We start from the raw sequence: 12,851 nt of genomic DNA, 5'->3' as shown, positions 1-12,851 counted from the left end.
AGGGTCAGCATTAGACTCACTGGAGCCCAGGGCAGAAAGACAAAGTGCTGAAACCCTGGGGCTCACCCAGGACTAAAGCCAAAGCCCAAGCAACTTAGCTTTGTGGGGGGGAGAGTGACCCCTGCCTGCTACCCCCTAACTCTGGCCCAGGATTTTATACACAGAAAAACAGTCATGGTGCATGTGAGATGTGGAGTTTTTATAGCAAGTTGCGGGGGAGAAGGGGAGGAGGGATAAGGTTGAGAACCCGAGCTACACCACATGTGATTGGCATGCGTATGGTGCCCAAGGAGGGAACTTGACAAGTGTTTTCAGGGGGAATTTATCATCATAGCAGTGGAGATGTGTTTTTCAGGTTTTACACCTATTGGTCTAGTAGTGCCTGGTGCTGCTTTGAGTTGGTGTCTAATGGTCTATTAAGACCTTGCATCTGACTATAAGTTTGAGTGAGAGCGAGGGAAGTGGTTTTGAAGGCCAGAAGAGGGAATTCAGGAAATATGACTCTACTGAATATGGGTTGTAATTTTTCAGTGATACCCAGTAGAGAGCACTATACTTCATTTGTATAAGTTGTCAACTCACCTTTCTCAAGGTTGTGTCTTCACTAGACTCTTTCAATGTCCCATTGTTTTACCACTACACATCTGCACTGGTAGCAGATATGAGTTATAGAGCACAGAAGATTTGTCATTCTAGCAACTCTAGCATAGTGGCAACTCTTCTGCTCAAAATAGATCAAAACATAAGAATTAATGGCAACTATTGCCAGTGTCCTGTCTACATCAGTACTCCCAGCAGGAGAACTGTGTGATTAGTAAATATTAAGGAAATTCCACTTCAGGCAAGGCCCAAAAGAACTGAAAAGATAAACAAGGTAAGTATTTTCTATTAAGACTATCCCTCTACACAAGAACATGTTGTATAGCAATTGACAGATTTATCAGGTGAGTCCTGGGTAGTCCACACTACCCATCCTGAATCAGTTTAACGATTTCCCAGCCCAGACCAGGTGGCCGTCAGAGGACAGCTTCTTCAACTGACAAAACTCCTTAGTCTTTCAACAGAGGGCCCTCTTCTGCAGCCACTCTCCATCACCACCACCATCACATGGTATATCCCTCTCACTTGCAGAGTCATTGTCAAATAATCCTGATTAGGGTTGCCAGCCCTCCATGACCAATGGGAGGTCTGGGAGAGGTGCCTGAAGACAGGGGCAACATGTAAAGCTACCTGCCTCTACCCCCAGGAGCCACTGCTAGAAATACTGACTAATTTTGGGAGTGGCACAGGATCAGGGAGGGGGTAAGCCTGCCTTAGCCGCCTCACTGTGCCACTGCCTTGGAGTTGCCTGAGGTAAGCAGTGCCCAGCTCGCATCCCCTGTCCTGAACCTCCTCCTGCACCCTAACTCCCTCACAGAGCCTGCACCTGAACCCCAACCTCCTGCCCCAGGCTCAGCCCGGAGCCCTTCACAGACTCCAAACCTCTCAGCCTCAGACAAGAGCCTTCACCCCAACCCTCTTGTGCAGCCTGCTGAAAGTGAACGAGGAAAGAAAGGGGCATAGAATGAGCAGGCCAGGGCCTTGGAGAAGGGGCAGAGTAGGAGACAGAGCAAGAGTATTTGGTTTGAGGTAGATCCTGGATCTTGTGCTTATAAAGATTGGAGACCGTGCTGTAGGGGAAATGGGGAGATCTCGTCTGGGGGAGGGAAGCCTTCAGCTTGCTAACCACCTTGTGCACTGGCAAGCAAGCTGTCAGAATCAATAGCACCTAGGCCCATGAAAGCTCCTGATACCATCTACATTTTTGTTAGTCTCTAAGACTATGTCTATACTACAGGGTCTTTGTGCAAAACCAGCTATTTTTGCACAAAAACCCACTGCGCGTCCACTCCTCAAGTGCATTTTTGCGCAAGAAAATCCACAGCCAATCAACAGAACAGAGGGCTTTTTGCATTGTAGGTATACCTACGAGGCATAACTCCTTTTTGCACAAGAGTCCTTGCGCAAAAAGGTGTGTACGGATGCTCAACAGGGGTTTCTTGTGCAAAAAGAGCCTATCAGAAAAGAGTATTTTGATTAATTCTCTTTATTAACTGAGAAACTTCTATGATCTCTAGGAGGGGAGTGAGACCCCCTTTTAAAATTCCTATCTAATGTGCTGTATTATGCTTTGGTATGTCAAAGTCTCGGCTTGACAAAGTCAAGTCTTTTAAGACTCGGCTTGACAAAGCCCTGGCTGGGATGATTTAGTTGGGGTTGGTCCTGCTTTGGGCAGGAGGCTAGACTCGATGACCTCCTGAGGTCTCTTCCAGCCCTATGATTCTATGACATTGTCTACATTAGCAAGATCAGATAATTGGAATGCATTTACAGCATGCCACATGATTTAATAGGGAAGCCACAATAAATTTATTTTGGTTACCCCAAAAGTTATAGGGATAAAGTCTCCAGTGATGTTCATAGGTTTGTAGAATAAGTTCAGAAATGACACGTATGATCATCTAGTGTGACTTCCTGTATAACAGTGGCCATAGAACTGCATCCCGTGAATCCTGCATCAGATAACTTATGGTGGACAGAGAGTATCTTTTTGAAAAACATCCAATTTTGATTAGAAGATATCAAGTGATGGCAAATCTATCACTTCTGTAGGAAAACTGTTCGATGCTTTTAAAAATGTTCATCTTATTTCTAACCAACTTGTTTAGATTCAAGTTCCAGCTACTGGATCTTTACACTTGCTCAAAAAGTCTCAGTGGGGTAACATGTTTGTCTGTAACTTAAAATAATGTAAGAAACGAGTGGTCCTGTAGCACCTTAAGCTTTGTCTACGCTGCAGGGTTTTTGCGCAAGAAGCTTTTTGTGGAAAACTTCTTGCGCAAAAGCATGTCCACTCCTCGATGTGCTTTTGTGCAAGAGAGCGTCCACACTGCATAGACACTCTTGCACAAGAAATTTCTGATTGCCATTCACAGAATGGCCACCAAAGCACCTGTGCTTTTTCTGATAGGCTCTTTTTGCGCAAGAAATTGTTGGCCGTCTCAATAATTTCAATTGAAATACCCTTATTGAGATTTTCCCTTCAAAGAATATTCTGGAAACAATTGCTAGGACGGGATACTGGAAACTCTATATCATTGATCATTTGGTTGCTATAACATTGAGTTCATAAAGTTAGGTCTAATGAAAGTTAATGTATGGACATTTTAGAAGTAATCTTACACTATCCTTTCAGAATTAATCAAATCCTTGGACACATCAAACAGCCAAGAATTTGTTTTCCTAAAGTAACAGAATACTTGTGACAGTTGGGATATGGGAAAGAGCTCTATCTACTTGCTAATCAATACCTTTGCCAAAGATTATATTATCTGTAACTGTTCCTTGCCTTCATCTGCTGGCTTTATACTTGTGCATGATTTGATGACTGGACATCTGTTCTGAAATTGCTCTAAGTTACCTATCTTACTACAGCAAGGCCAGTTTTTCAGAAAACCGCTGTTTTTTTCTTCCCTGAGAAACAGACACACACACTTCAAAATATCCATGTCTTCGGGGGAAGGTTTAGGAACACAAGAAATGTAGGTATCACCTATTTTCATTGCATTTTATCAATCCAAATCTCTCTTCAGGAATCAGGATACTCCAATAGTATCCTCACCTACTGTTATTTCTTCTTAATTCTTACAATGAGATAGTAGCTGTAGTAGTCAAAACTGACATTAGGGGCTTTAGACACATCTTTTATTAATAAGCCAAATGAATGATCAAGTTCAGAATGTATAAAGTTCTACAAGCTTATTCTATGACTTTCAAATTTATGCTTGCTTTACTTAGAAAACTTCATTAATACAGAATTCTGTTATTGATTGGTTTCCGACTTTTATAGTGGGATTACATCTCCTCCCACAAAATATTAAAAAAAGCAGGAAACATAACAGTGGGTGACAGTAAAACTTAATCCATATACAACTGAGAAACTTGGTGATTTTCCTCTATTTCTAGAGGCATTCAACACCTCTCCTGAGTTTCCAGGCTGAAATATAGCAGTGGAAACTTTACAGCATCTGTTGCTTTTGGAAACAGTCACTTCACATCTGTTGTCTCAGTAGTGCAGTGTCTAAGCAGGCAGGGTGCATAAAAGGTACTTTATAAACAGCCAGTAGTGTTCCTGTCAGAGTGGCAATTCACAGATTCATACCAGATCCTAGGACTGGGGTTTTTTTACACTTGGTAGAAAAAGTTTTAATTGAGATACTTTTTGGAGTAGGAAACAAAGCAAATACGGTCATCAGATACAGTTCTAATAAGTGACATTGAAGAGGTTTTCTTAATGATTACAGCGATTAAATTATAAAAAAACTTGCCAAGTTTTCAGAGTTCCTTTCCTTGTAGCTTAACATTATCGGGCCCATACAATTTTCCTTAAAATTATCAATATTTCTGAAAGAGGAGATTTCAGACTCCTTAGCAGTACATAAGAAAAGCCATACTGAGTCAGACCAAAGGTCCATTTAGCCCAGTATCCTGCCTGCCGACAGTAGCCAATGCCAGATGCCCCGGAGGGAGGGAACATAACAGATAATCATCACATGATCCCTCTACTATATCCATTCCCAGATAAACAGAGGCTAGGAACACCATTCCTACCCATCCTGGGTAATAGCCATTGATGGACCTTCATGAATTTATCTACCTCTTTTTTGAACCCTGTTAAAATCCTAGTTTTCACCACATCCTCTGGCAAGAAGTTCTAGAGGTTGACTATCTGAGTGAAGAAACACTTCCTTTTGTTTGTTTTAAACCTGTTGCCTATTAATTTCATTTGGTGACCTCTAGTTCTTATCTTATGGGAACAAGTAAATAACTTTTCCTTGTTCATTTTTTCCCTACCAGTCATGTTACAGACTGCTATCATATCCCCGGTCTCCTCTTTTGTAAGCTGAAAAGTCCAAGTCTTTTTAATCTCTCTTCATATAGCACCCTTCCAAACTCCCAATCATTCTTGTTGCCCTTTTCTGAACCTTTTCCAATGCAAATATATCTTTTTGAGATGAAGCGACCACATCTGTATACAGTATTCAAAATGTAGGTGTAGCATGGTTTTATATACAGGCTCTCTGTCTTATTCTCCATCCCTTTTTTAATGATTCCTAACATTCTGTAAGATTAGTTTTGTGACCTGAAATCATTCTAACACAGAATGGTAACACATGGTATTTAAATGCGCGTCTGCGATGTTTTCCTTGTAATTTCCAGGTTTCCCCTGATGGGGGGAGGGTGAAGAGGGCAAAGGACGGAGAATTTGAGCTGGTTTGGCAAGTTACCGAAATGATTACATAGGAAACTTGTTTATTGCCTCATTACTACCCATTTCCTTCTACCTAGATTATCTATTTGTATTCATTTACATTAAAAAGGAAGGGAGAGGAGGAGTCTGTTGGCAGAAGCAGCATACCAACTTCTTGCTCTGGTTTTGTGCCACGTGTTTAATACTCATTTAACAGCGTGACTGCCAGCTTCTGATGAAGATTTACATTCCTCCCCCACCAACTTTATTTCCTACCACTAGACTTCTCTGGTTTGACCCCTGACAAGTCACAAAAATCCACCCCCCCAATAAATCCCACCGTATTGCCACCCTCCTGGCTCACTGAAACGCTTGTTCCTGCGATTACAGTAATTACAGCCCCAGCGTGAGCTCCATACAAGCGCTAAATGAAACAGCACATCAATTAAAAAATAAACACTCAATTCTAGGAGTAAGACAACCCCCTGGGATGTCCTAACAAGCGTGAATGAACCTGCCAGGCTGCCGGCCTCTCCGCCTCCTCCCCATCCTCTCTAGTTTAAGGTGGTTTGGAAAGTAAGGGGGGAGGGTTAATTGAAGTTGCAGATAAAGAAGCCAAAATCCCCACTGCAGTCTCGTTATACCTACATGCTAGAAGTGGAACTTGAAAGCGAGCGGATAGTTCAGAACCCATGAAACTATCAGAGTTAAAAAAGAGATAGAAATAACCAATAAAACACTCTCCTCCCCCCCCCCCCTTACACATAGTTTCCTATTCGGGACCTGTTGGAGAGAGTTGACCAATCGACTATTAAAATCAGGTTTATTTGACATCATCTGCCTTTCTGAGAGCGATATTGTGGTTTGGGATTAATTTTCAGGGGTTTTTAAAAATCTTTTCTCGTTTAGGGAAGGATATTTCCGGGTGTTTCATCGAGCCATTAAAAATCTCTCTTCTTCATTCTTTTTTACTCAACTAGGCATCATTTTAGGCTCATCCAAGTAACTGTGGTCGGATCTTTGCTGAGAATCGCTGGAAGGAATAATTGTTTAAAATGTGGGTAGCAGTACAAGTGACAAACCTATAGCAGGTTTTATCGCCCCCCAGATGTCAACTGTTCTGAGTAAAAATCGGGGAAAAAGAAGGCCCTATATTATCAATAATATTCTGAAAAATCTTTTCAATGCCCCCGCTCCCTCCCTCAAAAATCAGCTGTTCAGATGTAAGTAAAACCAGCCTAAATACTTATCCAGTAGGAGACTTTGCAGAAACCAGCCAACCACCATGTCAAACAATCAGATGAACAGGGTTTATAAGTCAAACTTGAAACATGGAAGGTGACGTGCCCCCAGTTATTAAACAGAAATCCTTACTAATGTTACTATCCCCCATCATTGAACTCGACTTCGATTTTACAGTTGAAGCCAAGATCTGGCCTCTAAAGACCTAGAGCACAAACATCCATGTACATAAACTACCGATGTTCTTTGATCTCCAAGTACTCATAATGACAAAGACCATGTCGAGCTTTATAGGCTGGGTCCCCCCAAGGCCTACATATTATTCTTTCAAAATGGTTGATTTAGTTATTCTTTAGGAGTTCAAAGATGCGTGCAGCAGTCCATTCTGGAGCGTGCTCCATTAGCTACCCCAACTCTTATCTGTGATGTTCAGAAAAGTTTTGCAACAACACCGTAAATTTGCTCTCTTCAAGAAAGACTTAGGTAAACTTTAAACTTATTTACAATCTACTGCGGTAAATCCAAGCGCCGTGAAACTTTCATTGCAGGGCGATATGATCCTGCCAGTAAGTGTAAACAGTATCTATTTTAAGCAGCTCAGGGTGAGGAAGTACAGCCACTCTGAAATGACACACAAAATTTAACCAGCTGTCAGTTTACTGGACTCATTCAAATTCCATATAAATATATCAACTTAATTAATTGCCCTGTCTGCTGAGGGCATTTTTATGACTGACTATCTCAGGGACTAACATTTTTTTGACTTATGCTTTATCTGGTACACATGCTTGGTGGTAACTGACATCTTAAACGGCTTGCACCTTTTTTGGACAGATGCATTGTATGTGGAAGCCTCAACTGTACGGATTGGGTTTTAGAGAAGCGCTGAATTTAAAACTCAAACAAAATATGTGAGAGCAGGAGTCGAAACCTATCCTTGGCGTTTTTTGACATCAGTATTCTTGTCTACCCTAGCAAGCTCCGATCTGGTTGGAATTTGGCCCTAACAGTTTGTAGCGTATACAAACGAAGGCAGAGGGAGGAACGGATAATGAGGCTGTTCTCAGGAACACTGGCGCGAGGATAACAGGAGGATTTTAAAACACAGATGAAAACTTATTCTTACGCAAAACTGTAGCCAGCGACCCCTGAAACCATCCCACGAAAAGGAAACGAAATGCCCCTAAACTAGAAAGGATTCTCCTCTTCCTTGCCTAAGCAAGTCTCATCCCTGAGTGCCTGTCAGGAAACATGCACAGCGAATAACTGCACCTTAAAGGAACAGACTTCGGCCTTGGGAAATCATGCGGGATAACGAGCCCATCGACTTTTGGAAAAGGTGCTGAGGGCACAGCCTGGGTCGGTTCCACCTTAAGGGAGGTTGCGGGCCGGCTCCCCTGCACCCCCCCGGAGCCCGCGTGATAGGTGGCTGGGGCGCAGGGGGCGGGGCTTGGCAGCGCTCTGTATAAATATTCATGAGAGCGCGGTGACCGGCCTGGCGCTGCCGGGGCCGGAGAGCGAGAAGTTGTGCAAAGGGCGCTGTGGCGGCAGAGACCCAGGTGGCTCCGCAGCGGCGCGCGCGCAGGTTTCCAGCGCCTGCGGCTGGCGCCGGCCACGGGACTGTGCTGCGGCAGGCTCGGGAGCTCGCGTGGCTGCAGGGGCAGCAGGGACCCTCGGGTTGGCTGCCGGGGGCCGCCCAGGTTCGGTCTGTGGCTCCGGGAGCCCTCAGCCATCTTGGCTGGGCACCGCAGGGACTGAAGGCGAAAGTTGCGGCGTCCGGCAGAGCCCAGCGGCGGCTGCGGGCCCCGAGATGAGAGCGCGGCGGAGAAGCATCCCCCGAGCGGACTGAGCGCCCCCGCCCCCGGGCTCATCGCGCCTGTCCTGGACCCGGAGCCCCGCAGGAGGCGGCGCCGCGGCTAGGGCGGAAGGGGGCTGCTGGCGGGGCAGTAACCTGCCCGGCCCCGCGGCGGTGCGGTCCCGGCACCTGCAGCAGCGAGCCTGTGGCGGCCAGAGGCGGGACGCGGGGCTGCCCGCAGGACAATCTAGCCCCACGGGCGCGGGCATTTCTCAGGGCGGCCGCGGTGCGCCCGGCGCCTTCCGCTACTAAGGGCCAGAGGACTCGGAGCTGCGGGGCGACCGCCGCCTGTCGCCGAGCATGGAGCGGAGTTACCTGCTGGCAATCCCTTCGCTTCTGGCTGCGTTCTCCCTGCTGCAGCGCTCCAGCTCCGCCGCCTCCTCCGTTGCCGCCGTCGCCGCCTCGGCCAAGGAGCTGTCGTGTCAGGAGATCACCGTGCCCCTGTGCAAAGGCATCGGCTACAACTACACCTACATGCCCAACCAGTTTAACCACGACACGCAGGACGAGGCGGGGCTGGAGGTGCACCAGTTCTGGCCGCTGGTGGAGATCCAGTGCTCGGCCGACCTGCGCTTCTTCCTCTGCAGCATGTACACCCCTATCTGCCTGGAGGACTACAAGAAGCCGCTGCCGCCCTGCCGCAGCGTGTGCGAGCGGGCCAAGGCCGGCTGCGCCCCGCTCATGCGCCAGTACGGCTTCGCCTGGCCGGACAGGATGCGCTGCGACCGCCTGCCCGAGCAGGGCAACCCGGACACGCTCTGCATGGACTACAACCGCACGGACCTCACCACCGCTGCGCCGCCCCCGGCTAAGCCCCCGCACCGCGGCGGGAAGGCGGGGGGAGCGGCGAGACCCCCCGCGGCCGCGGTGCCGCCGGCAGAGCCTCCTCGCAAGCCCCGGCCGCCCCCCCCCTGCGAGCCGGGCTGCCAGTGCCGAGCGCCCATGGTGTCGGTGTCCAGCGAGCGCCACCCGCTCTACAACCGGGTGAAGACGGGGCAAATCGCCAACTGCGCGCTGCCCTGCCACAACCCCTACTTCAGCCCGGACGAGCGCGCCTTCACCGCCTTCTGGATCGGCCTGTGGTCAGTGCTCTGCTTCCTCTCCACCTTCGCCACCGTCTCCACCTTCCTCATCGACATGGAGCGGTTCAAGTACCCGGAGCGGCCCATCATCTTCCTGGCCGCCTGCTACCTCTTCGTCTCGCTCGGCTACCTGGTGCGCCTGGTGGCCGGGCACGAGAAGGTGGCGTGCAGCGGCGGGGCCGGAGCTGGCGGGGCGGGGGCCGGCGCGGCGGGGGCTGGCGGGAGCGCCGCGGCGGGGGCTGCGGGCGGGCGCGGCGCGGCAGGGGGCGCGGCGGAGCTGCAGCCGGAGCTGGCCGTGGCCGAGCACGTGCGCTACGAGAGTACCGGGCCGGCGCTCTGCACCGTGGTCTTCCTGCTGGTGTATTTCTTCGGCATGGCCAGCTCCATCTGGTGGGTCATCCTCTCCCTCACCTGGTTCCTGGCCGCCGGCATGAAGTGGGGCAACGAGGCCATCGCCGGCTACGCGCAGTATTTCCACCTGGCGGCCTGGCTGCTGCCTAGCGTCAAGTCCATCGCCGTGCTGGCCCTCAGCTCCGTGGACGGCGACCCTGTGGCCGGCATCTGCTACGTGGGCAACCAGAGCCTGGAGAACCTGCGGGGCTTCGTGCTGGCGCCGCTGCTCATCTACCTGGCCATCGGCTCCATGTTCCTGCTGGCCGGCTTCGTCTCGCTCTTCCGCATCCGCAGCGTGATCAAGCAGCAGGGCGGCCCCACCAAGACGCACAAGCTGGAGAAGCTGATGATCCGCCTGGGGCTCTTCACCGTGCTCTACACCGTGCCGGCCGCCAGCGTGGTGGCCTGCCTCTTCTACGAGCAGCACAACCGGCCCCGCTGGGAGGCCACGCACAACTGCCCCTGCCTCCGCGACCAGCAGCCCGACCAGGCCCGGCGCCCCGACTACGCCGTCTTCATGCTCAAGTACTTCATGTGCCTGGTGGTGGGCATCACATCCGGCGTGTGGGTCTGGTCCGGGAAGACCCTGGAGTCCTGGAGGGCCCTTTGCACCCGCTGCTGCTGGGCAAGCAAGGGAGCCGCAGCCGCCGGGGCCACTGGGACAGGGGGTGGGGGGCAAGTAGCCGCTGCCGCGGCGGGCGGACTGGGGGGAGGCGGCGGCGGCTCCATGTACAGCGATGTCAGCACTGGCTTAACGTGGAGATCGGGCACCGCCAGCTCGGTGTCGTACCCCAAGCAGATGCCCTTGTCTCAAGTGTGAGAGGGGGAGCGGCCAAGGGCAGGGAGCGTGGGGCGCTGACCTGTATGAAATGCTCCTTCGCTGTTTGGTGCCATTAATGAACCCCTAATGGTCCCCATTAGCTGCCGCTTGTGCAGAACAATGCAGCCGGTAGAGGCCTCAAGCACCAGCCCCCTCCCTCCTGGTCTCCATTCATATGCAGGGAACATGTACTTCAAGGCGTCAGCTTATTATTGTGCTGGCAGAAAAGGGTGGAGGCTCAACACTTTCTGTATCTACCAGAACGAGAAGCCGCTTCTGATTCCCTCCTTGGACTTACAGCCGATCTCCGGAGGTAGTCAGGCTAACAGGAAGAGATAGATGGGACTGCAGCTTTTGAGTATTTGTAATGGCCAGGCAAATGCCTTAAACACACACACTCAAATCATGTCTTAATTATACACCCAAAATAAATACGGGTTTTGCAGTAAACAATGTATTTATATAATTATTTGTTACTTTGTACAAATGTGTAAGATATGTATATATCTAAAGCTATACACTGTAAATTTTTTTGTAAAAAGTTTAGAGGCTCCCCCTGTAAGAGCAAATATTTGAGTATTCTATTTTGTCAATAAAATGACTTTTGATAAATGACTTCTCCAGGCTCCCCCCTCCCTCTTCTGGAGATAACTACTAATAGCATCTGGAGTTATGTTAACAATGAAATTCTTAATGCAGTTGCCTATATATGTTAGAATGAGACTAAAAGGGGGGGGAGGGGGAATTGATTTGCAGAATACTCTTAAAACCTGAAGTGCCTTACAAATTTTCTGCTTCCTGCTTTAAGTCATGATACTGTATTTAAACTAAAGTTGTACAAAGCAGTCTCCCACATGCCTTGTTATAGCCTGTAAAATGGATGTTATTCTAGGAATGCAAATACTCACACTACCTCATCTATTGTCTGTTTGTAATCACCTGCCTTTAGAAGCTGTATACTGCTAAAGTGTAAAGGTTAATATTTCAAATCCATAGATCATGTTTTTACAGAAGAACAAAATTGTTCTGTCTTTTCCTTAGTTTTAATCTATTAACAGGTTAACATCTTAACCTTTCATACTTAACTTTCGTATATCAAATATGGTCCTCTCTCCAAAGAAAAGGTATTGTTCTTCTGTCAAGACTAGGCTAATTTATTTGAGCAGAAGGCTGTTGAATTAATAGAAGAATGCTTTGGCAATTGTTGAACTTTTTACCTGTCTGCTCAGTGGCTCAGAACATCATTCCTTTAAGAGGAGCTAAATGAATAGGGTTAATCTGTAGGGAACTTGGTCTCTTTTGAGTTTAGAAAAACTTTGATCTTTTCTCTTCTCCAAACATGATGTATAGTCTGAAGTTTCTTTCCCTGCTGCTGCGTTCCTCTTGTTGCAGACCAATTGGCCACCATGGAGCCTTAAAGTTCTTCAATTAAAGGGATGTGGGACTTTTTAAAAAAATAAAAAGAGGAAGACTTGTAACAGTTAGTGAACAGCAGAGGGAAAAAGGGAGAACAGCCTTTTAAACAGCTTTTTCCTGCATTGTTAGCCAGTCTGCAGGCAGCAAGGCATGGGTTGGAGTAGTATAGAAAAGAGGCATGAATGCCCTACAGGTGGTCTGCTCACATAATCTACCCAATTTAAAGCATTTTCCTTTGCAGGACAATTGCATTACAAAACTCCCTTCTCTTTTACCCCTAATTGAAGCAAAGAACAATTATTATGAACAGAAAGTTTCTCTTAAAAAAATCCACTATTGCCTGGAACTTAGTGACTAAATTCTAGTATGTTTTCAGCACTAGGATTCTTTAGATTAGAACATGAGAAGGAAAAGATGCACTGGACACTACTTTTTGCTCCAGATATTTTATGCCTTCTGCTTATTTTTAAGATTAACAATAATTTAAAAGCAATTGATTAGCTTGTGTGTAATGATGAAAAGATAGCCCCAGGTCTCTTATTAGCTTGTCAATCAAGATAAGAGATGGGCAGCTGCCCTACTAATGACACAGGCATCAATCATCATTGGTGGGAAAAACTTTGTCCTACTGAGTTTTGGCATGATTATGGTGTCCCCTTCAGGAGTTCCCATAGACAGGAACTTCTAGTTTTATAAAGTTACTTACTCATGGGAGGGAGAGAGGGAGGTGACCCTACAAGTTCTCTGGACAGA

General features: G+C 47.8%; 1 protein-coding gene across 1 annotated transcript; it reads left to right on the top strand.

The window, feature by feature from the left end:
- Positions 1–8,016: 8,016 nt before the first annotated feature.
- Positions 8,017–11,297, top strand: FZD8 (frizzled class receptor 8). Its single transcript, XM_075922706.1, has one exon. It carries the CDS (start codon positions 8,688–8,690, stop codon positions 10,680–10,682), a length of 1,995 nt encoding a protein of 664 aa, XP_075778821.1. The 5' UTR covers positions 8,017–8,687; the 3' UTR covers positions 10,683–11,297.
- The last annotated feature ends 1,554 nt before the right edge of the window (positions 11,298–12,851 follow it).

This window comes from Pelodiscus sinensis, chromosome 2, assembly GCF_049634645.1.
Source record: "Pelodiscus sinensis isolate JC-2024 chromosome 2, ASM4963464v1, whole genome shotgun sequence".
NCBI classification, from domain to species: Eukaryota; Metazoa; Chordata; order Testudines; family Trionychidae; genus Pelodiscus; species Pelodiscus sinensis.
This window is presented reverse-complemented; position numbering and strand designations above follow the sequence as displayed.

Excerpts from the sequence above, each read along its gene's own strand:
- FZD8 (XM_075922706.1), top strand. The coding sequence starts at position 8,688 with ATGGAGCGGAGTTACCTGCTGGCAATCCCTTCGCTTCTGGCTGCGTTC.